Source organism: Labeo rohita, chromosome 15 (assembly GCF_022985175.1).
Source record: "Labeo rohita strain BAU-BD-2019 chromosome 15, IGBB_LRoh.1.0, whole genome shotgun sequence".
Lineage (NCBI taxonomy): Eukaryota > Metazoa > Chordata > Actinopteri > Cypriniformes > Cyprinidae > Labeo > Labeo rohita.
The window spans coordinates 37,961,839-37,987,543 of NC_066883.1; the positions used below are offsets into that span (position 1 = coordinate 37,961,839).

At 30.5% G+C, this 25,705-nt stretch overlaps 3 protein-coding genes across 11 annotated transcripts in view; 2 read left to right on the forward strand and 1 right to left on the reverse strand.

Moving 5' to 3' along the window:
- Nucleotides 1-5,254, forward strand: part of LOC127177623 (endothelin-converting enzyme-like 1) — a 45,437-nt gene extending 40,183 nt beyond the window's left edge. For both annotated transcript variants that reach the window (XM_051130002.1, XM_051130003.1), the window contains exons 14-19: nt 897-964; nt 1,209-1,333; nt 1,424-1,489; nt 2,081-2,176; nt 2,266-2,342; nt 3,869-5,254. In XM_051130002.1, coding sequence (XP_050985959.1) covers nt 897-964; nt 1,209-1,333; nt 1,424-1,489; nt 2,081-2,176; nt 2,266-2,342; nt 3,869-3,968 — 532 coding nt within the window. In that variant the 3' untranslated portion in view covers nt 3,969-5,254. The remainder of the gene's footprint in view (nt 1-896; nt 965-1,208; nt 1,334-1,423; nt 1,490-2,080; nt 2,177-2,265; nt 2,343-3,868) is intronic.
- A 1,662-nt stretch (nt 5,255-6,916) lies between these two features.
- On the forward strand, nt 6,917-18,916 carry cep57 (centrosomal protein 57). 2 transcript variants are annotated; one of them, XM_051130011.1, is made up of 10 exons: nt 6,917-7,089; nt 9,670-9,826; nt 11,518-11,661; nt 12,998-13,119; nt 13,204-13,398; nt 13,480-13,578; nt 14,980-15,048; nt 15,261-15,484; nt 16,801-16,945; nt 17,631-18,916. In XM_051130011.1, exons 1-10 carry the CDS (start codon nt 7,051-7,053, stop codon nt 17,841-17,843), a joined length of 1,407 nt encoding a protein of 468 aa, XP_050985968.1. In that variant the 5' UTR covers nt 6,917-7,050; the 3' UTR covers nt 17,844-18,916. The 2 variants fall into 2 exon arrangements, with proteins under 2 accessions (XP_050985968.1, XP_050985969.1); XM_051130012.1 differs by having other exon boundaries at nt 9,673-9,826.
- Nucleotides 18,917-19,991: 1,075 nt separating this feature from the next.
- The window catches only part of LOC127177621 (cGMP-dependent 3',5'-cyclic phosphodiesterase), a 183,257-nt gene continuing 177,543 nt past the window's right edge, over nt 19,992-25,705 (reverse strand). For all 7 annotated transcript variants that reach the window (XM_051129995.1, XM_051129998.1, XM_051129999.1 and 4 more), the window contains 2 exons: nt 23,193-23,299; nt 19,992-23,101 (listed from right to left, as the gene is read on the reverse strand). In XM_051129995.1, the coding sequence (XP_050985952.1) occupies nt 22,867-23,101; nt 23,193-23,299 (342 nt within the window). In that variant the 3' untranslated portion in view covers nt 19,992-22,866. The remainder of the gene's footprint in view (nt 23,102-23,192; nt 23,300-25,705) is intronic.

A 25,705-nucleotide genomic window follows, 5' to 3' on the forward strand; every position in this document is an offset into this window, starting at 1 on the left:
GCTTTTCATCACAGGAATAAATTCTATTTTAAAGTATGTTAAAATAAAAAACATTATTTTATATTGTGAAACCATTTTGCAATATTACTGTTTTTTTTTTTTTTGTATATTTTTAATCAAATAAATGCAGCCTTGATGAGCATAAGAGACCTCTTTAAAGACTATTACAAGTCTTACTGACCCCAAACTTTTGAACGGTAGTGTATATACATGAATGTGCTTGTATTTATAAATACATAACTACACACACACATATTAGGCAAACTCAAACTTTTATTTTGTATGCGATTAATCACGTTCTAGTGTAAATAATGCCATACTAACAGTTGTCTGAATTTATGGTTGATTATAATCCAGTACGTACCTTTCTATCAAACTTATCTGACATTATCAAGATGAATTTGTTTAACTCTGTCACATTTTATTACCATTTTTAAAACTATAGTGTATAAACTGTGATAATTTGAGAAACGTTGAAGGTGTCTGAATAAATTTTGGTTTGACTGTAGTTGTGTTTTTTTATGATTTAAGTTTTAGTTAACTATTCTAATCCTGGTATTTGTACATACATAACCATATTTTGTTGACAAATTTACACCCGTAAGTGAGCAAAACCTGACAAAACCTCTTTTGTTTAGTGACACACTGATTGGTAAAAACCAGTATAAAAATAAATAAGTAGTGTTTTATAAATTGTAAAAATGCAGTGTTTTCTGTTAGGGTCAGCTTTTCGATTATAGCATTTATAACAGTATATAAAAACAACAGAAGTCTATGCAATAACCCTTATTTTGACTCTCTGCTGCCTCCTGTTGTTCACTTCTATGATTCACATGAAGATTGATTAACTGTTGAGTGTTTTTTTCATGATCATGAGTGTTTTTCTTGTGTTTTAGGTCACTGAATTACGGAGGAATCGGAGCGATCATCGGTCACGAGCTCACACACGGATACGACGACTGGGGTGAGAGACCAAAACCACAGACAGAGATGTGATAGAGATTGACCTGCTTTAACCCACAACATTTCTGTAATAATAAATGAGTGAAACAGCATATAACAGATGAATGCAGCAGTGAAACATATGATCTAAATAATGATCCTGTCAGTTCTTCTGTACATCATGACTGTCTGATGCAGTTTTTTAGGATTTTGGCATAGGCATTTGTTAAATTTGAGTCATGTGACTGATTCCTGTTTGCTGATAGGTGGACAGTACGATCGCTACGGCAACCTGAAGCAGTGGTGGACAGAAGAGTCGTACAGGAAGTTTCAGAAGAAGGCGGAGTGTATCGTCAAACTCTACGACAACTTCACTGTTTACAACCAGAGAGTACGGAAACACAAATAAACATATATAAACACACATACATGTCTGATTGCACACATTACATCATGTGTATGTCCATGTGTGCGTGCACAGGTTAATGGGCGTTTGACGCTGGGCGAGAACATCGCTGATCTGGGCGGACTGAAGTTGTCTTATTATGTGAGTTTTGTCAGAATCACAATGGTTTTTGGTTATAAACACTCACATTTAGGCAAGTAAAACCCATCAATGAGTCAAAGCTCTTATATTAAACTATAATTCAGTGTTTATCTGTGTTTGCAGAGACTAAAAGTCACCTTCATTTCTATAGTGCTTTATACAGATGCAAAAATTTATTTTCTTCCTCAGTATTTTTTGTCTTGTTTTCCAGTGCAAACATCTAAACATTCCTAAATTAAATATTGATTTAATCCTGAGATGCATTTTTATTTAAGATGTCTTATTTCATGAAAAATTGATACAAACGTAAAAGCCGTGAAAAACAAAACAGTACAACAGTAGTTTACTGTAAAGAAAATATACTGTACTAAAATATATATATAATTAATGTTTTTACATTTTTACAAAATATTTTGGAATTTAAAATAGCTGTAAAAATAAAGCCATGTGTCTAATTAAGTTATGCTCCGAATTTGAAGTTGATATCACAAAAATTGAGGTTCCTGCACAAACTTCACTGACGTTTTTCACATTGCATAATGTCCAGCGTAGTTTGATTGGATCATCAGTGAATGTTGATTTGGTCTGCAGGCGTATCAGAAGTGGGTTCGTGAGCACGGTCCGGAGCGTCCTCTGCCGGGACTCAAATACACACACGAGCAGCTGTTCTTCATCGCGTTTGCTCAGGTGATCCAGACGAGTTCATACAGCTGTAGTTAACGCTGCTTCAGTCATATTCAGCTCTTCTCAATGTTTTCTACACATTTGCATCACAGAACTGGTGTATGAAGAGACGATCGCAGTCCATTTACCTGCAGCTGCTGACGGATAAACACGCGCCTGAACATTACAGGTACGGCACTGCTTTATTAATACTCCTCCTTAGAAACATTTGTTGTTCAGTTGAATAGTTGAGTTAACATTCACTACAACTATAGCTACATTCTCAAATCTTATGGTTTTGGATGATGTTCAACAGGTCATTTACATCAAAATAATTTGAAATATGTTTTTTTCTTTTAACAGTAAAATAAAATGTGTATTTTATTCATTTATTTATTTTTGATAACAAAGTTAAAATAAAAGGTTGTTAAACTAAATAAAACCAAATTAAAGCAGTATGTTGCTGCCATGATTAGCAAGTTACTTGCATGTTTCTAGCATGTTAGCATGTTTCTACCATGATTAACATGTTACTAGCATGCTGCAAGCATGTTTCTAACATGATTAGCAAATTACTAGCATGTTTTTAACATGATTAGCATGATTCTAGCATGATTAGCATGTTTTGAGCATGATTAGCTTGTTACTAGTATGTTGTATGCATGTTTAGCATTTTATTAGCATGTTGTTAACGTGTTTTTAGCATGATTAACAAGTTACTAGCATGGTTCTAGCATGATTAGCATCTTTTGAGCATGATTAGCTTGTTACTAGCATGTTGTAAGCAAGATTAGCATTTTATTAGCACGTTGCTGACATGTTTCTTGCATGATTAGCAAGTTACTAGTATGTTCTAACATGATTAGCATGATTCTAGCATGATTGGCATGTTTTGAGCATGATTAGCATGTTATATGCATGATTAGCATTTTATTAGCATGTTGCTAACGTGTTTCTAGCATGATTAGCATGTTTTGAACATGGTTAGCTTATTACTAGCATGTTGCTAACATGATTCTAGCATGATTAGCATGTTACTAGAATTTTGCAAGCATGATTACTATTTTATTAGCATGTTACTAGCCTGATGATAGCATGATTAGCTTGTTACTAGCATGTTGCTAGCATGTTGCTAGCATGTTTCTAACACGATTAGCATGTTACTAGCATACTGTTAGCATGATTAGCATTTTACTAGCATGTTGTTATCATGATTCACGTTACTAGTATGTTGCTAGCATGATTTTAGCATGATTAGCAAGTTACTAGCATGTTGCTAGCATAATTAACATGTAACTATCATGTTTTAGCATTATTAGCATTTTATTAGGCTGTTTCTAGCATAATTAGCTTGTTACTAATGTTGTACATTATATTATTGTAAATATTTTGATTTGTTTATTTTTATATTTTAAATGTTTCAGTTGTAAATGAGGTTAAAGTTCTAGATTTTTTGTTTTTATAATTTCTAGTATTATTATTATTAATATTATTTAAAAGTTTACTAAATGAAACACTAAATTAAAATGTTGCCTAGGCAACGAGCTGACAAAGTAAATTCAGTTAAACTAAGTTTTGTTATATGTTAGTGTTTTTCAGTTTATTTTATTTTGAAGTAACAAAAATGTTGTTATTTGTAGTTTATAAAAGGTCAGTAGTATGTTACTGATTATTAGCGGTGTGTGTGTGTGTGTGTGTGTGTGTGTGTGTGTGCAGGGTGATCGGCAGCGTGTCTCAGTTCGAGGAGTTCGGTCGTGTGTTTCACTGTCCCAGAGGGTCGCCCATGCATCCGCTCAACAAATGCTCCGTCTGGTGACCTTTGACCCCCGAGCGTCTCCTCATCGCCCTCGATTCCATGACGACCCGCTCCGAGCTGCTCCGCACCGTTTGATGTTTACAGCATTTGAAGAGTGATCAGAATCAGCCTCGTCCTCATCGTCACGTGCCATATCTCACACACGTCTTTCTTTCAAATCTTTATTTTTATATTCGGATGCAGAGCGTGTCGATTCAGTCTCGTTACGGCTGATGTTTGTATGGAGGTGTGTGTGTGTGTGTGTGTGAGAGAGAGGCGGCGCTGTATTGTAGGCATGTTGATGTTTTGATATGACGTGTTTTGTCAGACATGTTCAGTGTTTTTTAAGTAGAAACGGCTGCTGAACTGACTGTCGTCAGCTTGACAGAGAAGAAAAATCTAAATCCAGTGATTTCATGTTGCCCCTGTATGTGCTGATTCTGTATTAAACCTGTTTCTGCCATGGAAAAAAACAAACAAACTTAATTGCAACTTTTTATCTCGCAATTACAACTTTTTTCTCTGAATTGCAGGTTTGTATCTTGCAGTTAAAAATTGCATACTCACAGTTCTGAGTTTACATCTCGCAATTTTTTCATGCAATTCTGACATGTTTCTCTTAATTCTGTTTTTGAGTTTACATCATACAGTTTTGACTTTTTCTTATAAAAGTCAAAACACAGTTCTGACTTTTTCTTGTAATTCTAACTTTTTTCTTGCAGTTTAATTATTTTCTTGCAATTCTGACTTTTTGTCTCGCAATTTAATTTTTTCTTGCAATTCAGTTTTTTGTCTTGCAATTCTGACTTTTTTTTATTGAAATCTGACTTTTTTTCTTGCAATTATGATTTTTCTCACGATTAATTTTGTTCTTGCAATTCTGTCTTTTTTCGTGCAATCCAATTTTTTTTTCTTGCAATTATGATTTTTCTCACAATTATTTTTTTCGTGCAATTCTGACTTTTTTCTTGCAATTTAATTTTTTCTTGCAATTCTGACTTTTTTATTGCAATCCAAATTTTTTTCTTGCAATTAGGATTTTTCTCACAATTATTTTTTTTCTTGCAATTCTTACTTTTTTTGCAGTTTAAGTTTTTTCCATGCAATTCTGTCTTTTTTCTTGCAATCCAATATGTTTCTTGCAATTAAGATTGTTATCACAATTGTTTTTTTTTCTTGCAATTCTTACCTTTTTTTTGCAATTAAATTTTTTTTTCTTGCAATTCTGACACTTTTTCTTGCAATTCTGACTTTTTTCTTGCAATTTAATTTTTTCTTGCAATTCTGACTTTTTTATTGCAATCCAAATTTTTTTCTTGCAATTAGGATTTTTCTCACAATTATTTTTTTTCTTGCAATTCTTACTTTTTTTGGAATTTATTTTTTTTTCCATGCAATTCTGTCTTTTTTCTTGCAATCCATTTTTTTTCTTGCAATTCTGACTTTTTATTGCAATCCAAAGTTTTCCTTGCAATTATGATTTTTCTCACAATTTAATTTTTTCTTGCAATTCAGATTTAATTCTTACTTTTTTCTCATAATTCTAATTCATTTTCTGCCACAAAATATAAAAAATAAAAAGGTAGTTGTGACTTTTTAATCTCACATTTTCTTTTATTCTCATATTTTTACAGTATACAGTTTAAATTTTCAATAAGTATTTACAGTATTTAGAAAGTTTACAGTATATCTTGAAATTCTGAGGTTATATCTCATTTTTTTGAGTTTATATCTCACAAATCTGAGAATATAAACTTAAAATTGTGTGAAAAAAGTCCTAATTAAAAAGTGGCATTTCTTTATTCCATGGTAGAAATAAGTTTCCCGTATGATTCTGTGCTGAGCTTTTCTCAGATTGTATTTTTAATGTGATTGTCAGTATTGGTTAACAGGATTCGTGACTTTCTCGTCCAGATATGAAACAGACTGACTGATTCTGTCTTATTCAGCACCTCAGACGTGTCACGTTTCACCTTTATTTTGTTTTTGCTCTCAGGACAGAGACCCCACGGCATTCTGGGATAATGAGTAGAATATTTGAGACAGATAATGACTTATTTTTGAGATAAAAATGAGAGTTATGATCCTGATGTGATTGTTCATGATGTGATCTTCACAACTGACTTTTCTGTGATGAAAAATGTTCTTTGGACTTAAAAATAACCCAACATTTCTGTCCAATCCAAACAAACATTTATGCAACTGCAGCCTCTCCAGTGTGAAGAAATGAACATGAGTTGTTGTTGTTATTATTATGAGACTTTAATTTTGTATAAAGTCTTTGCCCATGAAAGATGAAAGAGTAACTTTGTACAGAATTATATGAAAGTTAAAAAAATGTACAGGTTAAATAAAGCATGTTTGCTGTTATAAAAAAGGTTGAAAACATACAAAACACAAACTAAGAGAAATAAAACACTTCTTTCCTCATTGTTCAGTGAAGAGCTGGAAAATGCTGAATTCTCCATAATCCACGTTTGAAATAAAATAAAGTCATATGCAACAACTGAGACCTTTCTTTTAATTATTTATATAAAAGTATTTACGTGTTGAATTTAAATACAAACATTGGGACTTTTAACTTTTTTCCGTCAGTTGCAAAGCAACGTGTGTGTTTTCTATGTGATATCACATTATATAATATATATTTTGAAATATAGATAATAGAAAAAATTTACTACTAATTCCTCAGACAACAAATATCTATCAAATTTGTTTTGGAGGCGTCTATGGAAACCAGAGTTGGATATCATCGCTTCCGGTACCGTAAAACATGCACGTAAGTAATATATTCTTCCTTTTTTTTTTTTTTTTCAAGTGAACTAATAAAATTTTACAAATCCAAATTTACACGATTAAATTTATTTTAACTCAATAACATAAATACTGTACATCATTTTAAAATATTATAGTTCACAACACGTGACTTTTATTTAGAATTCCACCGGATGTTGTCAACGCTGACTTCACAACCTCTGCTTTGCGCGCTTGTATTTTGTTTCCTGTTCGCAGGGAACAACAAATTAACAACAAACAGAAGTAAATATCATAAAATGTGAGTGTACTTTAATTAAATATGATATAAGATTAAACCGGCGTTTTAATGGACGCGAGCTCAAAACACTCCGCGGGACGAGAAAAGGTAAAAACATGTTTAACATTCACACACATTCACAGCTTTAAAGTTAAAATAGAGATAACAGAACATCAAACTGTCGAAATAAATAAAGTGTAACGTTTAATTAAACGACGTGTGTTTAATTTTGAACTATAATATATTTAAATTAACACTAGGTTTGAAATGGTGTGCATTAAAATTAAACTGTAATAATATTATAGTAAAACAAGCTGATTTTTTTACAGGAAGCAAAACTTCCTGTTTTTGATCATTTCTGCTGTGTTAAATGCTGGTTTTGTGTTTTAAAAACTGGGTTTATTTATTTGTTTCTAGCAGAGTTTAAAACAAAACATACAAACCCACAACATACTTTTTTATTATTGTTTTTGTTTCGATAACAATAAAGTACAGAGTAAAAATACAGAACTTTGTTCAGCGCTTTAGTGAATGCCAGATATGTAAACATAAAAATACACTAAAATAAAAATAATTTACCTTTTATATATACACCTAAAAATATACCCATTTACATTCATTTGAAAACTTTAGAATATTTATTTTTTAAACATTTTTTAAATTTTCATATACATAAGTTTTTTTTTTTTTGTTTTTTTTTTTTTGTTAAAAAGTTAGAATTATTGTGCACAAAAAAGCTATTTTATTTTATTTTATTGTATTTATTTATTTATTTTGGCATTATTATGTCTTGTGAATGTAAAACCTTTTGTTCTTTAGAAAATACTTTTTGCAGTAACAATTAAATAAGCCAATAAGCTTAAAAAATTAAAAATATCTCATGTATTTTATTCAAGCATTCATTTAATAAAATAAAACAATGCATTCTTGTTTGTAGAAAAATGAACATAAAAAAATAGAATAAAAATATGTTACCTTTTAGGCATCAATTTGAAAGCTTTTTGTTTTGTTAAAAAATTACAAACATTAAATTAAAAATGTAATTAAAGTTTAAAAATGCATCTGAAGATCAGTGTAAATATATAGATTTTTTTGTGTGTGTTATTTATGTCTTGTGAATGCAAAACGTTGTTGTAATAGTTAAGATTAAATATGTAATTTTGTTTTTCAGAAAAGTTGGAGATTGTAAATAAAGCAAAATATCATATCAAATATCAAAATATCATATAAGCACATGTAAGCAAAGTAAAACCAATGTCCATTTTAAGGACAATCTAAAATAAGAAAAAGGGCAATAAAAATACATGCATTTACCAAAATAAACTTATATATATATATATATATATATATATATATATAGAATAGAATAAAAATAAGTTACCTTTTGGGCATCAATTTGAAAGGTTTAGAAACTTTTATTTTCATAAGTTTTGTTAGAAAAATAAAAACATTAGTTTAAAAATTAAAAATTTAAAAATGCATCTGAAGATCAGTGTGAATTTCTTTATTATTTGCATTATTCATGTCTTGTGAATGTAAAACCTTTTGTTCTTTAGAAAGTACTTTTTGCAGTAACAATTAAATAAGCCAATAAACTTAAAAAATAAAAAATATCTCATGTATTTTATTCAAGCCAGTACTCTTTTTTTTATCAATTTAATTTAGAATTTTCATCTGCATTCATTTAATAAAATAAAGCAGTGCATTCGTGTTTGTAGAAAAATGAACATTAAAAAAAAAAAGAATAAAAATATGTTACCTGTTAGGCATCAATTTGAAAGCTTTTTGTTTTGTTAAAAAATTACCAGCATTAAATTGAAAATGTAATTAAAGTTTAAAAATGCATCTGAAGATCAGTGTAAATATATAGATTTTTTTTTAATATCATACAAGCACTTAAAGTAAAACCAGTGTCCATTTTAAGGACAATCTAAAATAAGAAAAAGGCCAATAAAAATACATGCATTTACAAAAATAAACTTATACTGTGTATATATATATAAAAATATATATATATATATATAATAATAAAAATAAATTATCTTTTGGGCATCAATTTAAAAGGTTTAGAAACTCTTTTTTCATAAGTTTGTTTTGTTAGAAAAATAAAAACATTAGTTTAAAAATTAAATAAAATTAAAATATATAAATGCATCTGAAGATCAGTGTGAATGTCTTTTTTATTTGCATTATTCATGTCTTGTGAATGTAAAACTTTGTTATAATAGTTAAGATTAAATATGTAATTTTGTTTTTCAGAAAAATTGGAGTTTTGTAAATTAAGCAAAATATTATATAAGCACTTAATGCAAAACCAATGTCCGTTTAAGGTGAATCTAAAATGAGAGAAAGTCCAATAAAATACATGCATGTACAAAAATATAAGTAAGGTTTTTGTTGTTTGGAAAAGGGTTTCTTCAATAACAAATAAGCCAATAAACTAAAAAAAAAAAACGATATATATAATAATAATATGTTTATAATAAACTGTTTATGCATTACATCAGAATTCCCACGACTGGCAAATGGCATATTATTTATTTCATTTCTATTATACTTTTTATAATTTGCTGTCATGCATTTTATTCAAGCAGGTATCAATTTAATTTACACGATTTCATCTGCATGCATTTAATAAAATAAAATGAGGCATTCATGTTTGTGGTGTGTGTTTGTGTTGTGTATCAGCAGGAGGGTGTGACGGCGCCCCTCAGAGGCCGACCGATGTCTGACAGCGTGTCTCTGCCCTCTTACGCCGAATATCCCGCGGGACGTCCCTTCATAAACGCACCCCTGCCCTTCACTAACAGACCCGTCAAAGCCTTTCCTGAGAGCAGCAGTGCAGGTACGCACACACACACACACACACACTCACCTGTGACACCTGAGATCTCACACACGCTCAGATGCACTGATGACACGACACTGGTGCGTATAGAGAGTGACTGACAGCTGTATGTGGCGCTCATGAATAACTCAGTGTTTCAGCTCACAGTATAGTCTCTGTGACGTTTGAGTGAGTTACTTAAACATGCAATATGTCAGCAAAAGTCTGTTTTTTTGTCTACATTTTTCATGCATAAAATGACATAGTATATTAATTTATTCATTTTATTTATTTAATTTGAAATGGAGTATGCTGATTGTTAAAATTTAAATGTTACCTGTTAAAACAGCAAAGATGTGTTGAATTCAGAACCTAATAAAGAAATCATAAAACTATAACCTTAAAAAAAACTTGAAATAAAATAAATCTTAACTGAAAAATATATACATGTATTTTTTTTAAATGTTATCATTTTTACAATTTATAATTTTAAGAATTTGTTTATTTTGAATATTTGTAATATTTTTTATTTTTTATAATTATATAAAATTATATATATATATAAAAATATATATATATGTATATGTGTGTGTGTGTGTGTGTAAAATTATTTTATTTATGCAAAGTATTTCTCTTTTTCATTTCAATTCATTTCAAACTTGAAGCACTAAAATAACAAAATAATTAAACAACAAAGCACAACAAAATTACTCAAGAAGCAATTACTTAAAATAAATGTTAACTGAAAAATATAGAAGTTTTTATAAATGTTATCTTTTTTACAAGTTATAATTGTAAGAATTTGTTAATTTTTAACATTTGTAATATTTTTATAATTATATAAAATAATATATTATTAAAAATGTATATATAAATTAAAAAAAAATATATGTGTGTGTAATATTTTTTACTTTTTTCAATTGTTTATTTTATATATATATATATATATATATATATATATATGTATATGTGTGTGTAAACTTATTTTATTTATGCAAGGTATTTCTCGTTTTTATTTAAATGAACTTAAAGTACTAAAATAACTAAATAACTAAACAACACACACAACAAAATTACTTAAACTTATATAAAAATAAAAGCTATTAAAATATTTTTTTAAAAGACTATATTAGTATCTACTATATTAGTGACACTAAAAAAATCACTAAATCTTTATGTACAAAAAGTACTAAAATAGACAATTAATTAATAACAAAACCAAGACAAATTAAAACATTTTTAACAATTATTAAAAACAACATAGTTATTAACACTTAAAAAAAAAAATATATATATATAAATTACTAAAACTAATTTAGAATATTATACACTCTATAACAGTATCTCAGTGATAGTAAAATAACACTGGTGCAAATACATTTGGATGCTGATTTCTGCTCAGGATCATTCATTCAGGTTTGGTGATGGAATGTTTACAAACTAATGTCTGAATGTTTGGTGAACAGCTCCACCTGCTGGAGAGTTTAGAGTTCTGATTCTTTTATTTTCTTGCATCTACGTTGATTCATTTTTCAGATGCATTTATTCAAAGCCACATCACAAGAAATGTGTTATCTTGAAACAGCAAAGTCATTTCCATATGTAAATGAGCTCTGTTTTGATTGGCTGACTTTTTGCACAAGTAAAATGAGTTGCTGAATAAATCACGTCTAGATGCAGAGCCTCTTTGAACTGGTGTGTTTTTGCAGCCATTATTTCTGCACTGAAGAACCTGCAGGAGAAGATCCGTCATTTGGAGCTGGAGCGATGTGACGCACAGAAGAAACTCCAGACCATCTCCAGAGAATCCACACACTCGGACCACAGAGACGACGACAGACACAAAAACCACGGTGAGTGTGTGATTGGTCTCGCTCCCCTACACACACCCCTGGCGCCAGTGTTTTTTATGTACTATTAGAATATTTATTCATATTTTCAATACTTAATAAGCCTATTCTGAATACATGATCAAGCTTTCATTTTTACATTTTTAGTTTTCATTTAAATTTAACATTGCATTGTAATTGTGTTTTTATAATTTTTATTATTATTTTTTTCAATAATCATTTCTAATATATATATTAAATATTTATAAATATAACAAATAATGTTATATAGCTTTAATGTATTTTTAATTAATTTTCAGTTTTACATTTTTTATTATTTTAGCAATTAAGCTTAAAGTTGTTTTATATTCATTTCTATTTTTTGTTTAATTTAAAAAAAAATTTCATGTAATATTTATATCAATAAGCATTTATTTTTATCCTTAATTTTTAAGTTTTAGTCATTTTTATTCATTTTTAGTTTTTTATAAATGTATTAATTTGAATTTAATTAATTATTAGTTTTATTTTTTAAATTAATTTCTAATATATATTAAATATTTTAAAATATATCAAATAATTATATATAGCTTTAATGTATTTTTATGATCAATAAGCATTTATGTTTATCTTTTCAGTTTAATTTTAGTGTAAGTTTTAGTAATTTTATGTGGCATTTTATTCATTTTAGTTTTTTATTAATTTTTGTAAGTTTAATTTAATTTATTAATTATTATTATTTTTTAAAATATAATATGTTAAATTAATAACTTAAATAAATTAGTTTTTAATATAATAAATAATTTGTTAAAGATATAATTTATTTTTATTTCAGTTTAGTTTTCATGGTATTAGTACTTGGTTATTTTATTTTTGTTAGTTGGGCAACATTTCAGATTTTTTAGAAAAGTTTGTTTTTATGTTATTGTTTATATTATATCATTAACTTTTATTTTTATGGTTGTAGCTTGTATTTTAATTTTAGTTTAAGTTTTAGTCATTTTGCTACCTGCTTTTGGCTTTTTAAAATGATTATTATTATTTTTATATTTTAAATTAATTAAAATGTATTTTTAAAAATTTTATACAATTTTATTTTTATAAATTATTAACCTATTTCTTTTTTAAATATGTTTTAAATATATTAAATAGTTTTTAAAATATTGTTTTGGTAATTTTGCTTTCCAAGGTAACATTTGAAGTTGTTTTTCATATAATATTTATTTGTGTTTCAGCTGTATTTCAGTAGCCAAATATTATTTTAATACTTTTAGCTTCAGGTTACACTGATTGACACAGAGCTTTATTTCCTGTCTCACACTTACAGTAAATATACAGTAACATGTCTGTCTGCCTGTAGATCTGCTCTCTCAGCTGACTGCGGCCGAGACTCGATGCTCGCGGTTGGAGAGACAGTTGGAGCACATGAGGAAGACCGTGAGAAACACAGAATCGGGCAGAACCGCTGTGCTGCGACGACAGGTGCGGTTCACACACACACAAAACCCACTGAAACAGGTGTGTGTGTGTGTGTGTGGGTGTTAATCTTCTGTGTGTGTTGTGCAGGTGTCTCTGGAGCGTCTGGGTTCAGCGGATCAAGCCGACGTTCATCTGAAGCTGCAGAAGCTGGACATGCTGGAGCAGGAGTATCACCGGCTGACGGAGACTCAGAGCGCCGCTGAGAGGAAGATCAGACAACTGGAGAGGAAACTACAGGAAGAGGAACATCAGAGGAAGCTGGTGCAGGACAAAGCAGCTCAGGTTCATCTGTCTGTCAGTCAGTCTGTCTCTCTGTCTGTGTGTGTGTTTGATGTTAACTGTGTTTATCTGTTCTGTGATCAGCTGCAGACGGGTCTCGAAGCCAATCGTCTGCTCATCCAGTCTGTGTCTCCACATCCACACAAATCCAGTAGAAACAAACAGAAGAAACTCTCAGCAAAGGTAAACGAGTGCAGACAGAGCTGTTTCTTTTAACACGTTTATGTACTGCAAATTACTTCAACCCCAGTAAGAAACAACATCACAGTATAGTAATCTGGCCTGAAATCAGAGATGTTATTAATTGAATTTAAAGTCATACAATATATTTTTCAACATTATGGCTTAAATGACTGCTGATTACATTTGCAAATGTTAAATTCACATCTGACTCTTTGACATCCTGCTATTTTTCACTTTGAACAGCTGATGGTATCATTATGGATTCTTTTTAAGAATTATACCATCTTGCGTAGAACAAAAATGACAGATATTTATATCTCGTAATTGGAAAAAAAACGACTCATTTTTTAATATTTAAATCTTGTTATAAAACAAGACTGGTATTTAAAACTTACAATAGAACAAAACCAACTGATATTTGAATCTCGTAATAAAAGAAAACAAACCGATATTTAAATTTCATAATAAAATAAAAACGACTGATATTTAAATTTCGTAATAAAACAAAACGGACTTATATTTAAACCTCATAATACAACAAAGCCAAACAATATTTAAATCTCATAATAAACATAACTGACCGATATTTAAATTTCGTAATAAAACAAAACCGACCGATATTTAAATTTCTTAATAAAACAAAACCAACCGATATTTAAATTTCGTAATAGAAAAAAGACCGATATTTGTAAATTTTGTAAAAGAAAACAAAACTAACTGATATTTAAATTTCGTAATTGAAGAAAAAGACCAATATTTAAATTTCATAGTAAAACAAAACCGCCCGATATTTAAATTTCGTAATGAAACAAAACTGTCCTATATCTAAACGTCATAATACAACAAAGAAAAACAATATTTAAATCTCGTAATAAAAAAGACCAATATTTAAATTTAATAATAGATCAAAACCAAACTGATTTTTATATCTCGCAAGAGGAAATAAATGACAAATATTTAAATCTCATAATAGGACAAAACCAACTGATATTTAAAATTCTAATAATAATAATAATATATACTATAATAAAAAAAAAAAAACTGACCATTTCTTAAATTTCATAATAGAACAAAAGCAGCCAATATTTAAATCAAGTAAAGTTTCGTAATAAAAATGAACGATATTTACATTTCGTAATAGGACAAAACTGACTGATATTTAAATCTTGTAACATTTCGTAATAGGACAAAACTGATATTTAAGTCTTGTATTACGACAAAAGCGCTTGATATTTAAATTTCGTAATAGAACAAAATCGACTAATATGTAAACCTCATAAAAGAACAAAACTGATTGATATTTAAATCTATTGAATGTGAGTACACAAATAAATGTGAGTTGATTGGCCTCTGCTATAATTACTGAGCCGCTCATGTGTGAATCCTCTTGTGTTTCTGCAGAAACATCCGTCGCACCCGCCGCCGCATTACAGACTCAGTCTGGGAGACGTGCCGTTTGTGACCGGGACGGTACAGACACAAACACACTCTACCATTACACTCATTATACCATTTGATTTGATTCCCATGTTAATCATTGATTTTTTCATCAAAAACAGTTGCAAACGAGTTTTCATGATCATTTCTGACCTGTCCAGCAGTGACGTATCAGATCATGTGTGATGTTTAGCACAGCTCTGTTGAGCAGGACTGTAGATGTTCACGTGTCTGTGTGTCTTCAGTCGACAGGCTCCAGTCACTCTGTGCGAGCAAACGTCCAGCACGTCCTTCATCTCATGAAGCAGCATCATCCTCAGCTGTGTAACGAGCGAGTGCTGGGACACGCCTCCTCCACCAATGACAGAGCTCGGCAGGCCGGCAGTAGCTCCTCCTCTTCCTCTTCCTGCGGTGAGGAGCTGTCAGATCTGCTGCTGACGCTGCAGGACGAGTTCGGACACATGAGCTTGTGAGGCTTGTTCTTCATCTTACTGTCATTTTATTAGTGCACTCGAACAGTTTCAGACCTCTCTTAGTCCAGTGTTATTATCGGTAAATAAAACTTATTATAAAAAATATTACATTAAAATTAAATAAATGTTAACTGAAATAAAATATTAAAAAAATCTTTTTTATTTCAGTATTTAAAAACATTTACTTTTTTTTTAGGTTAACATGAAGCAATGTTATTGTAATATCACTTATTATAATTCTTTTTTTTTGTAATATCTGCGTTCATGTTAATTTTAGTTCATTTTAGTCATTTCTGTTAGTTTTAGTTGTTTTTTAAAATGTCTGTGTAGTTTTTTTATTGTAATTTTTCAGTTTTACTTGTAGTTATTTTAGTACGTCAAGTTAAACTAAATGAAAATGAGAAATGTTGCCATGGAAAAGTCACTGAAATAAAATAGGTTTAAGTTTTTTTTAATGTTTTATTTTAGTGTTGTCTGATATTTATTTGATCTCAAATTATTATTATTATTATTTTTGTATGGTTTTGGTTTTAGTTTTAATTAACTATAATAGCCTGAAATTACTCAATCTTAAAATAAAAACTGAAATAAAAATAAATAAATGAAGTAAATTTTAAAAAACTCAACAAAGACAAATAAACAACAAAAACTACTAAATTGACAAAACAGACTAACAAACCAAAAAAAATGCATTTCTATTATTAATAGTGTTTTTGTGTGTTTTTTTTAATGTTTTATTTCAACTGATAATTATTTTATCTCAAATGAATTTTTTTTTTTTTTTTATGGTTTTGGTTTTAGTTTTAATAAACTACAATCTCGCTGGCTTAAAGTAGTAAAATTACTCAATCTTAAAATAAAAACGGAAATAAACAAAAAATAAATAAAGTTCACTCAAAAAAAACTCAACAAAAACTGATAAACTTACAAAAACGGACTAACAAACCAACAAAATGCATTTCTATTATTATATATATATATATATATTTTTATTTTAACTGATATTTATTTTCTCAAATTATTATTTTTTATTTTTTATGGTTTTGGTTTTAGTTTTAATTATTACTATAATAGCCCTGGATTAAAGTACTAAAATTACTCAATCTTAAAATAAAAACTGCAAAAATAAATAAATAAAAATAATAATAACAATAAATAAAATGTCAGTATTTAACTTGCCTTCTTGTCATTTCAAACCTGTAAGTTGTTATATTTTCCTTGGGACAGAAAACTAAAAATTGGAAGAATCTTTATGCCTCCAAAAACCAGAAAATGCATAGTGTGATTGTAAGCGTGTGTTTGTGTTTGTCAGCGAGCAGCAGGAGTTGACCAAACAGATCCAGTCGTGCGGTTCGGATCGGTTACGGCAGGATTTGGAGCGTGAGATGGAAACTCTTGTGAAGAGGATGGAGAATAAAGGAGAACAGATCGCTAAAGTCCGTCGACATCAAACTCAGGTAACACCGGCCCACAATGCAAGTTAAGATACATGTACACTCTAAAAGTAGCTCATGTTAAAAATACACTATTTTATATTCACAGTTAGATGTTCAAAAGAACAGCATTTATTTGAAATATAAATATTTAGGAATATTATACTGTAAATGTCTTTACTTGCACTTTTGATCAATTTAATGCATCCCTGATGGGGAAAAAAAAAAAAAAACAATATATATATATATATATATATATATATATTTATATATATATATATATATATATATATATATATATATATATATATATATATATATATACATTTTTTTTAATTTTTTATATATATTTTTTTATATATAAAATGTTATATATATATATATATATATATATATATATATATATGAATATCATTTTTACTATATTTTACTATTTATGTTTTTTATATAATTATATTGGAATTTATATTATATTTTATTCTTATATTAGAATGATTTCTGAAGGATCATGTGACACTGAAGACGAGTACTGATGCTGAAAAATTCAGCTGTGCATCACAGAAATAAATTACATTTTAACACATATTCACATAGAAAACAGATATTTTAAATTGTAAAAATATTTCACTATTTTTATTATAATTTGCTCTGTTATTGTGCTTATTTGTACATATATATTGACCACTAGTGTAAATGTGATCTGTGTCAGATGGAGAAGTTGAGGCGACAGTGTCGTGATCAGAGCGACGACGGAGGAGAGATTAAAGTCACGACTACGGTCTCGAGTCGCGGTCGCTCCGCCGGGCCGGTGAAGGTCAAAGAGAGACCAGGCGAGCGCAGTCGGGACAGTCTGCGTCTGCTGAAAGACATGCGATCGCTGCAGACGTCACTGCGCAGCCAACGGCTCAGCTGGGAATATTGACGCACTCATTAAAAGAATGTCACAAAAACACACCAAGGTCAAAAGTCAGCCCAAAATCAAAAGAAAGAAGATTTTCATGACATTTCCAGTTTTGTGTTTGTTTTTTTTAAAATGATATAATATTTTCCCCCCCCATTTTAATCACTCAAATGCACAGTACAACAGAAAGATTTTTTTTTTTTAATTACAAAATTGGCTTTAAATTATTGAAATAATGTCTTTTTTGTGAAATAAGTTTTTTTCCTGATGTTTGATTGATTTTGGAAAACATTTGATATGATGACCAGCTGAACTGAATCTGAATTTTCCCAGTGAAAGATTCCCAGTAAAATGCAGTTTTCATTTGATCTCAGCTCTTTTCATTAGCATTTTTCAGTTTGATCACATGAAGGGTTTATTATGTGTTAAGAAATATTTCCGGAGCAAAATAACAAACAGACTGAACTTAAAAAAAAAAAAAAATAACTAGCTGTTTCTACCTCAGATATCACCAATAATTCCTGTTTTCGTAACACTTTACAGTAAGATCTCATTAGTTAATGCATAAACATGAACTCACAATTAGTAAATATATTTTTACAGCATCTATTAATATTAGTTTTTTTTCATATTTATTTAAATTTACAATGCAGATAAAACTTTTGATTTTAAATGTTTTTGAATTTTTAAACTTGAATTTTTAAACTCAAATATTTTTTAAATTAACAAATGGAACCTTACTGTAAAGTGTTACATTTTTTAAAATCTAAATTAATTTAAACTGATTTAAACTGAGTTGTTTCAATGAATCATTTCAACATTCCAAAGCATTCCAATTTTTCTTTGATAATGTGTTATAATGTTTACATATTTCTGTTGGCAATCATTCTGTTTATTCCCATGATGTGAGTGGTATATTTGAATATTACACATAAAATATATCAAATGGATTTTATTTGAAATGAGCAGCGATTATTAAAGCTGCAGTGTTTTTTAGTGTGTGTGTGTGATACGCCGGTGCTCAGACTCTTGCTTTGTTTGAGAATGACTTAAATATTTATTTTTACAGCACTGAATAAAAACAAAATAAATGACGTGTTTGTGATTTGTTTCAATTGAGACGCCAAGAGTTTATCTGAATGAAAACCTTTATTTATAATTTATATTTTCAGTCATAATCCTCATGAAAGCTAAAGACACAATGATCTGTACAGTATCTACACAAGTGTGTCTCCAGACAGACCTTCAGAAAAACAGCATTCGGCACTAAATGACGCTGGAAAACATTTCATAGACGTCAGTAACACTTTGCAATAAAGTCTCAATTGTTAATGTTTAGCTGATATGAGCAATGTATTTTACAGCATTTATTAATTTTAATCAGTTGGTTGAAAAAAAGTGTTTAATGTTATTGTTAATTTTGTAATTTATTTTTTGCTATTTCAGAGTAAAAATGGTTTTAACCATTTGTTTAAGTGTAGTTAATGTTAATTTGTTTATTTAAAAAATATATTCAAATGTTGAAATGAATTAATTCTTTAAAAGTATCATTAAATGTTACAGTGTCATTTTTTTTTTAAGTTGTAAATAAAAAAAATTATTGGAATATTTATTTTAAATAAATTAAAAATACTATTTTGGTCTTTCGACTTAAGTCGATGTTTTATTTGCATTTTTTTTTTTTGTTTTTTTTATTATTGTGAAATTTACCAACAATTTTTGGAGTGAAAATTTTAACACCAATTTTTTTTTATTTTAACCACACACACACACACAAAAATTTTAAGTCAGCACAAACACTGTTAAAACTTTTTTACAGCTTTTTGAAGTTTTGATTTAAAAATGCATTTGTACTTTTTTATGGTTTGTTGAGACAAGCGTTGACTGATTTTAAAATGACATTTGCAGTGTTGAAATTGTATTAATAAATGCTGTAAAAGTATTGATCACTCTTAAATAATGTAGTTAAAAATGAGTTTACTGTAAAGTATTATCAACGTCTAGTACTTTCAAGAAATAATTCTATTCTTCCACCTATTCTGATGAACCTCAAACCAAAAATCAATCCATGTACTTGCTGCAAAGTCAGTATTTATCATTTATCATGTGGTTGATTTACTGACTCCAACTTCATAAACCAAACCATCACTGAGAAAAACGTTCTATGAATGGCACGAGAGAATGTTTTTATTCCAAACCAAAGAAAAACAATGTTATTTACCGTCACCTACAGGTACAAACGGGTACAAATACCAGAAAATAGATTCATTAAATCAAAGTGTGTGTAAAAAGTAATAATTTAGAAATGGATGTTATGTACACGAGGCGACGCAAAAACCACTTATTGCACAAGAAAACAATAGCATCATATCTGTAATAATTATTAACTTAAAATACAATGGAGAAATAGGAAACTCTATAAGAAAGCATTTAATTTAAAGTTGACTGCCAGCATGAAGTCTTTTTTTTTTTTTTAAATATATATTTTTTTTCTTTCAAATACAGCAGAAATTATTAGAAAAATTAAATGTTCAAGCCAGAAATCCATAACGTTCCCTCACATGGTTACATTTTATTTGTAACGTTCTGTAACTGTAACACTTGACTGATGAATTATCATAAATATATAAAACACAACACTTCAGAAGTTTTTCCTGAAAGCATCTTGAGTAAGTCTTGAAGAATGAAGGTTCATGTTTGGATCTCTGGAAACAGTAGTTAACGCTTGTGGTTTGTTGTCGCTGACAAAGCAGAGCTGGTTTTTCTGAAATCTCAAACTTAGTCATTTTACAGTCAAAAATCAGGGGTCAATGTAAAAAAAAAATGCATTAAGACGTTTTTATATATATGTATAAACTCTAATTCAAAAAGAAAAAAAAACTATAATTTTTCCATAACTTACCTTATTATTTTGATTTTGCGTTGAAACAGTTTTTGGGAAATTCACACTCCACTGCAGGTTAATGTTAGCGACCGTGTGGGACAAACTAATACAAGCAAACTGACATTTTTCATAAAACTGACATCACTCTCTTTGTTTTCTGTCCATTGCAGATTTTGGCAAATGCACTTACAGTCACACCTGTGCAAACACACATTTACACACGGCAAATAGATATCTCTATATATCCATGTAGCTTGAGAACTGTACATAGATAGGCTGAACGTTTTATACATAGATCTCTGTTAAAGTCACTCAGGAAGGCAACGCAAACATTTGTAAGGCAAGATCCATTTGACGCACACATTCTGCCATCCTGAGAAAGAAAAGTGTGAGGGCGCCGTAGCCCTTTAAAACACACAACTATATGTACAGATTCAGACAGTTCCTCCACGGCGGGCCGCGTCCCGTCTGGACGGGCGCGTCTGAGCCCAGCAGATGTCTCAGAAGGTCTCCGGGGTTCGTGTGTTTTCACGCCTGTCGTCGCACACGCGCTCTAATCGCTCTCTGGCCGCCAGCCGCTGCTTGCTTGACTGAGATTTTCAATGATTGTTTTGGGGTTTGGGATTATGGGAACGGAGAAATGTTGTTGTGTTGCGTTTTTCTGTGTAAACAGGGAGAACTGATGTCTGAGGGGCGAAATTGGTTGAAAGCAAAAAATTAATTAACCAAAGATCTGTTTCGTCTGACGATTTCTGTACGCTGAGGGCGCAGAAATGGAAACAGTGGCTTAGTTTTCCTTGTAGTAGTTAAATGAGCTTCTGCGTGGATGTGTAACAAAATAACTATGACAAAACCATTCTGAAAATGTAACACCAGGCTGCTGGAAATGTTACAAGTTTTAAAAGTGTAACACTAACACCAGGATGCTGGAATTGTTACAAGTTCTAAAAATGTCACACCAGCCAGCTACATTTATTACAAGTTCTAAAAATGTAACACCAGGCTGCTGGAATTGTTACAAGTTTTCAAAATGTAACACCAGGCTCCCAGAATTATTACAAGTTCTAAAAATGTAATACATTCCAGCTGGCTAGTGTTGCAAGTTCTAAAAATGTAACACCAGGCTGCTGGAATTATTTCTAAGTTCTAAAAGTGTAACAGCAGGCTGCTAAAATTGTTAAAAGTTCTAAAAATGTAACATCAGGCTGCTGAAATTGTTACAAATTTTAAGAATGTAACACCAGGCACCCAGAACTTTCACAATTTTAAAAAATGTAATAATTCCAGCTGGCTAGTGTTGCAAGTTCTAAAAATGTAACACAAATACAGAAATTGTTACAAGTTCTAAAAATATAACACCAGGCTGCTGGAATTGTTACAAGTTTGTAATATTTCTATTTGACTAGTGTTACAAGTTCTAACAATGTAATCATTCCAGCTTGCTAGTGCTACAAGTTCTAAAAACGTAACATCAAGCTGCTGGAATTGCTACAATTTTTTTTTTCAAAAAAAACAAAACACCAGGCTGCTTAAATTGTTAGAGTTCTAAAACTATAACACTAGTCTGTTGTAATTGTTACAAGTTGTATAAAAATGTAACGCCAGGCAGCTGGAATTATTACAAGTTCTAAAAGTGTAACACCAGGCTTCTAGAATTGTTACAAGTTTTAAAAATGTAACACTAACACCAGGAAACTGGAATTGTTGCAAGTTTTAAAAATGTAACACTGGGCTGCTGGAATTGTCACTAGTTTAAAAAATGTAACACTAACACCAGGAAACTGGAATTGTTGCAAGTTTTAAAAATCTTACACTAGACACCTGTAATTGTTACAGCTTTTAAAAATGTAACATTGGGCTGCTAGAATTGTTACATTTCATATGAGTAGTTGTTTAGGTGAAATATGATTTTTGCATTTAGAATAAAATGTTTAGCTATAACAACAGGGCCACTGAGAATATAACTTTTTTCAGTCCAAACATTTGCGTACATTACACACACTGCCGACTGCGCAACACCATCCATCGTCCTTCATCGAGCAAAACCCGTCTCCATGGCAATGGCAAAAAGGTGACAACGAACCTTTCCTCAAAGCCTCGTAGGTAACTACGGAATTTTACCAAGACGGAATCCGTCAGGTGACCTTTGCCCTAGCGACATCATTGGTCGTTTTTGTCACAGTCGTCGTCGAGGCAACCGTTCATGCGGTGCGAATCGTCTCCGAAGGCTCCCTGAGACTGCAGCAGCTCGAACTCCTCGTCCAGGAAGTCCAGCGAGTTGTTGCTTGGCAGCCCGCGGATGGTGAACTTGTGCGAGACTTTAGTCCACTGCTCACGGTTGGCAGCCACACGCTCGTACAGCTCGGCCGAACGCGGGAAAATCTCCTGCAGGAGCCTGAAAGAAAGCCATCAGAGTTACGCTAAGCTCACAAGCTGGTCTTGATAAATAACCAGCGTCACATGCACGAAATGAGCGATTCTCTGACTTGTATATTGGCATGGCGATGTGCTCCATGAAGCTGATCTGGAGTTCAGGGATGTAGGCTTTCTCACGGTCCATCATCTCACTTGGCCTGTTTCCCATCGCCTTCTCCTGAACACACAGAGGAACAGAGTTGGATAAATTACAAATATTTACTGGACTTAATCAGTTTGGCTTTACTTGATTCTCCATGAATCATTTTTTCCAAAAAAATAAAAAATAAATAATAATAATAATAATAATAATAATTCCAGCTGGCTAGTGTTACAAGTTCTAAAAATGTAATACTAGGCTGCTGAAATTGTTACAAGTTCAAAAAATGTAATCATTTTAGCTGGCTAGTGCTACAAGATGTAAAAATGTAACACTACACTGCTGTAATTGGAATTATTATAAGTTTTAAAAATGTAACACCAGGCTCCCAGAATTGTTATAAGTTCTAAAAATAAAATAATTCTAGCTGGCTAGTGTCACAAGTTTAAAAAATTTAACACTAGGCAACTGAAATTGTTACAAGTTGTAAAAATGTAACACCAGACTGCTGGAATTGTTATAAATTTAAAAAATGTAACACCAGGTTTCCGGAATTGTTAAAAGTTCTTAGTTCTAAAATGTAATAATTCTAGCTGGCTAGTGTTACAAGTTTTAAAAAAGGAATCATTCCAGCTGGCTAGTTCTACAAGTTTTATAAATGTAACACCAGGCTGCCGGAATTGTTACAAGTTTTAAAAATGTAACACCAGGCTTCTGGAATTATTACAAGTTGTAAAAATGTAACTCCAGGCTGCTGAAATTGTTCAAAGTTTTAAAAATGTAACACCAGGCTCCCAGAATTGTTATAAGTTCTAAAAATAGAATAATTCCAGCTGAATAGTGTCACAAGTTTAAAAAATTTAACACTAGGCAACTGAAATTGTTACAAGTCGTAAAAATGTAACACCAGACTGCTGGAATTGTTATACATTTTAAAAATGTAACATCAGGTTCCCAGAACTGTTACAAGTTCTAAGTTCTAAAATGTAATAATTCTAGCTGGCTAGTGTTACAAGTTTTAAAAATGGAATCATTCCAGCTGGCTAGTTCTACAAGTTTTATAAATGTAACACCAGGCTGCCAGAATTGCTACAAGTTGTAAAAATGCAACACCAGGCTCCCAGAATTGTTATAAGTTCTAAAAATAAAATAATTACAGCTGAATAGTGTTACAAGTTCTAAAAATGTAACACTAGGCTACTGAAATTGTTACAAGTTCTAAAATTTAATCATTCCAGCTGGCTAGTGCTACAAGTTGTGAAAATGTAACACCAGACCGCTGGAATTGTTACAAGTTGTAAAAATGTAACACCAGGCTCCGGGAATTGTTACAAGTTCTAAAAATGTAACAATAGGCTACTGAAATTGTTACAAGTTCTAAAATTTAATCATTCCAGCTGGCTAGTGCTACAAGTTGTGAAAATGTAACACCAGACCGCTGAAATTGTTACAAGTTTTAAAAATGTAACACCAGGCTCGCAGAATTATTACAAGTTGTAAAAATGTAACACCAGGCTCCGGGAATTGTTACAAGTTGTAAAAATGCAACACCAGGCTCCCAGAATTGTTATAAGTTCTAAAAATAAAATAATTACAGCTGAATAGTGTTACAAGTTCTAAAAATGTAACACTAGGCTACTGAAATTGTTACAAGTTCTAAAATTTAATCATTCCAGCTGGCTAGTGCTACAAGTTGTGAAAATGTAACACCAGACCGCTGGAATTGTTACAAGTTGTAAAAATGTAACACCAGGCTCCGGGAATTGTTACAAGTTCTAAAAATGTAACAATAGGCTACTGAAATTGTTACAAGTTCTAAAATTTAATCATTCCAGCTGGCTAGTGCTACAAGTTGTGAAAATGTAACACCAGACCGCTGAAATTGTTACAAGTTTTAAAAATGTAACACCAGGCTCGCAGAATTATTACAAGTTGTAAAAATGTAACACCAGGCTCCGGGAATTGTTACAAGTTGTAAAAATGCAACACCAGGCTCCCAGAATTGTTATAAGTTCTAAAAATAAAATAATTACAGCTGAATAGTGTTACAAGTTCTAAAAATGTAACACTAGGCTACTGAAATTGTTACAAGTTCTAAAATGTAATCATTCCAGCTGGCTAGTGCTACAAGTTGTGAAAATGTAACACCAGACCGCTGGAATTGTTACAAGTTGTAAAAATGTAACACCAGGCTCCGGGAATTGTTACAAGTTCTAAAAATGTAACAATAGGCTACTGAAATTGTTACAAGTTCTAAAATTTAATCATTCCAGCTGGCTAGTGCTACAAGTTGTGAAAATGTAACACCAGACCGCTGAAATTGTTACAAGGTTTAAAAATGTAACACCAGGCTCCCAGAATTGTTATAAGTTCTAAAAATAAAATAATTACAGCTGAATAGTGTTACAAGTTCTAAAAATGTAACACTAGGCTACTGAAATTGTTACAAGTTCTAAAAATGTAATCATTCCAGCTGGCTAATGT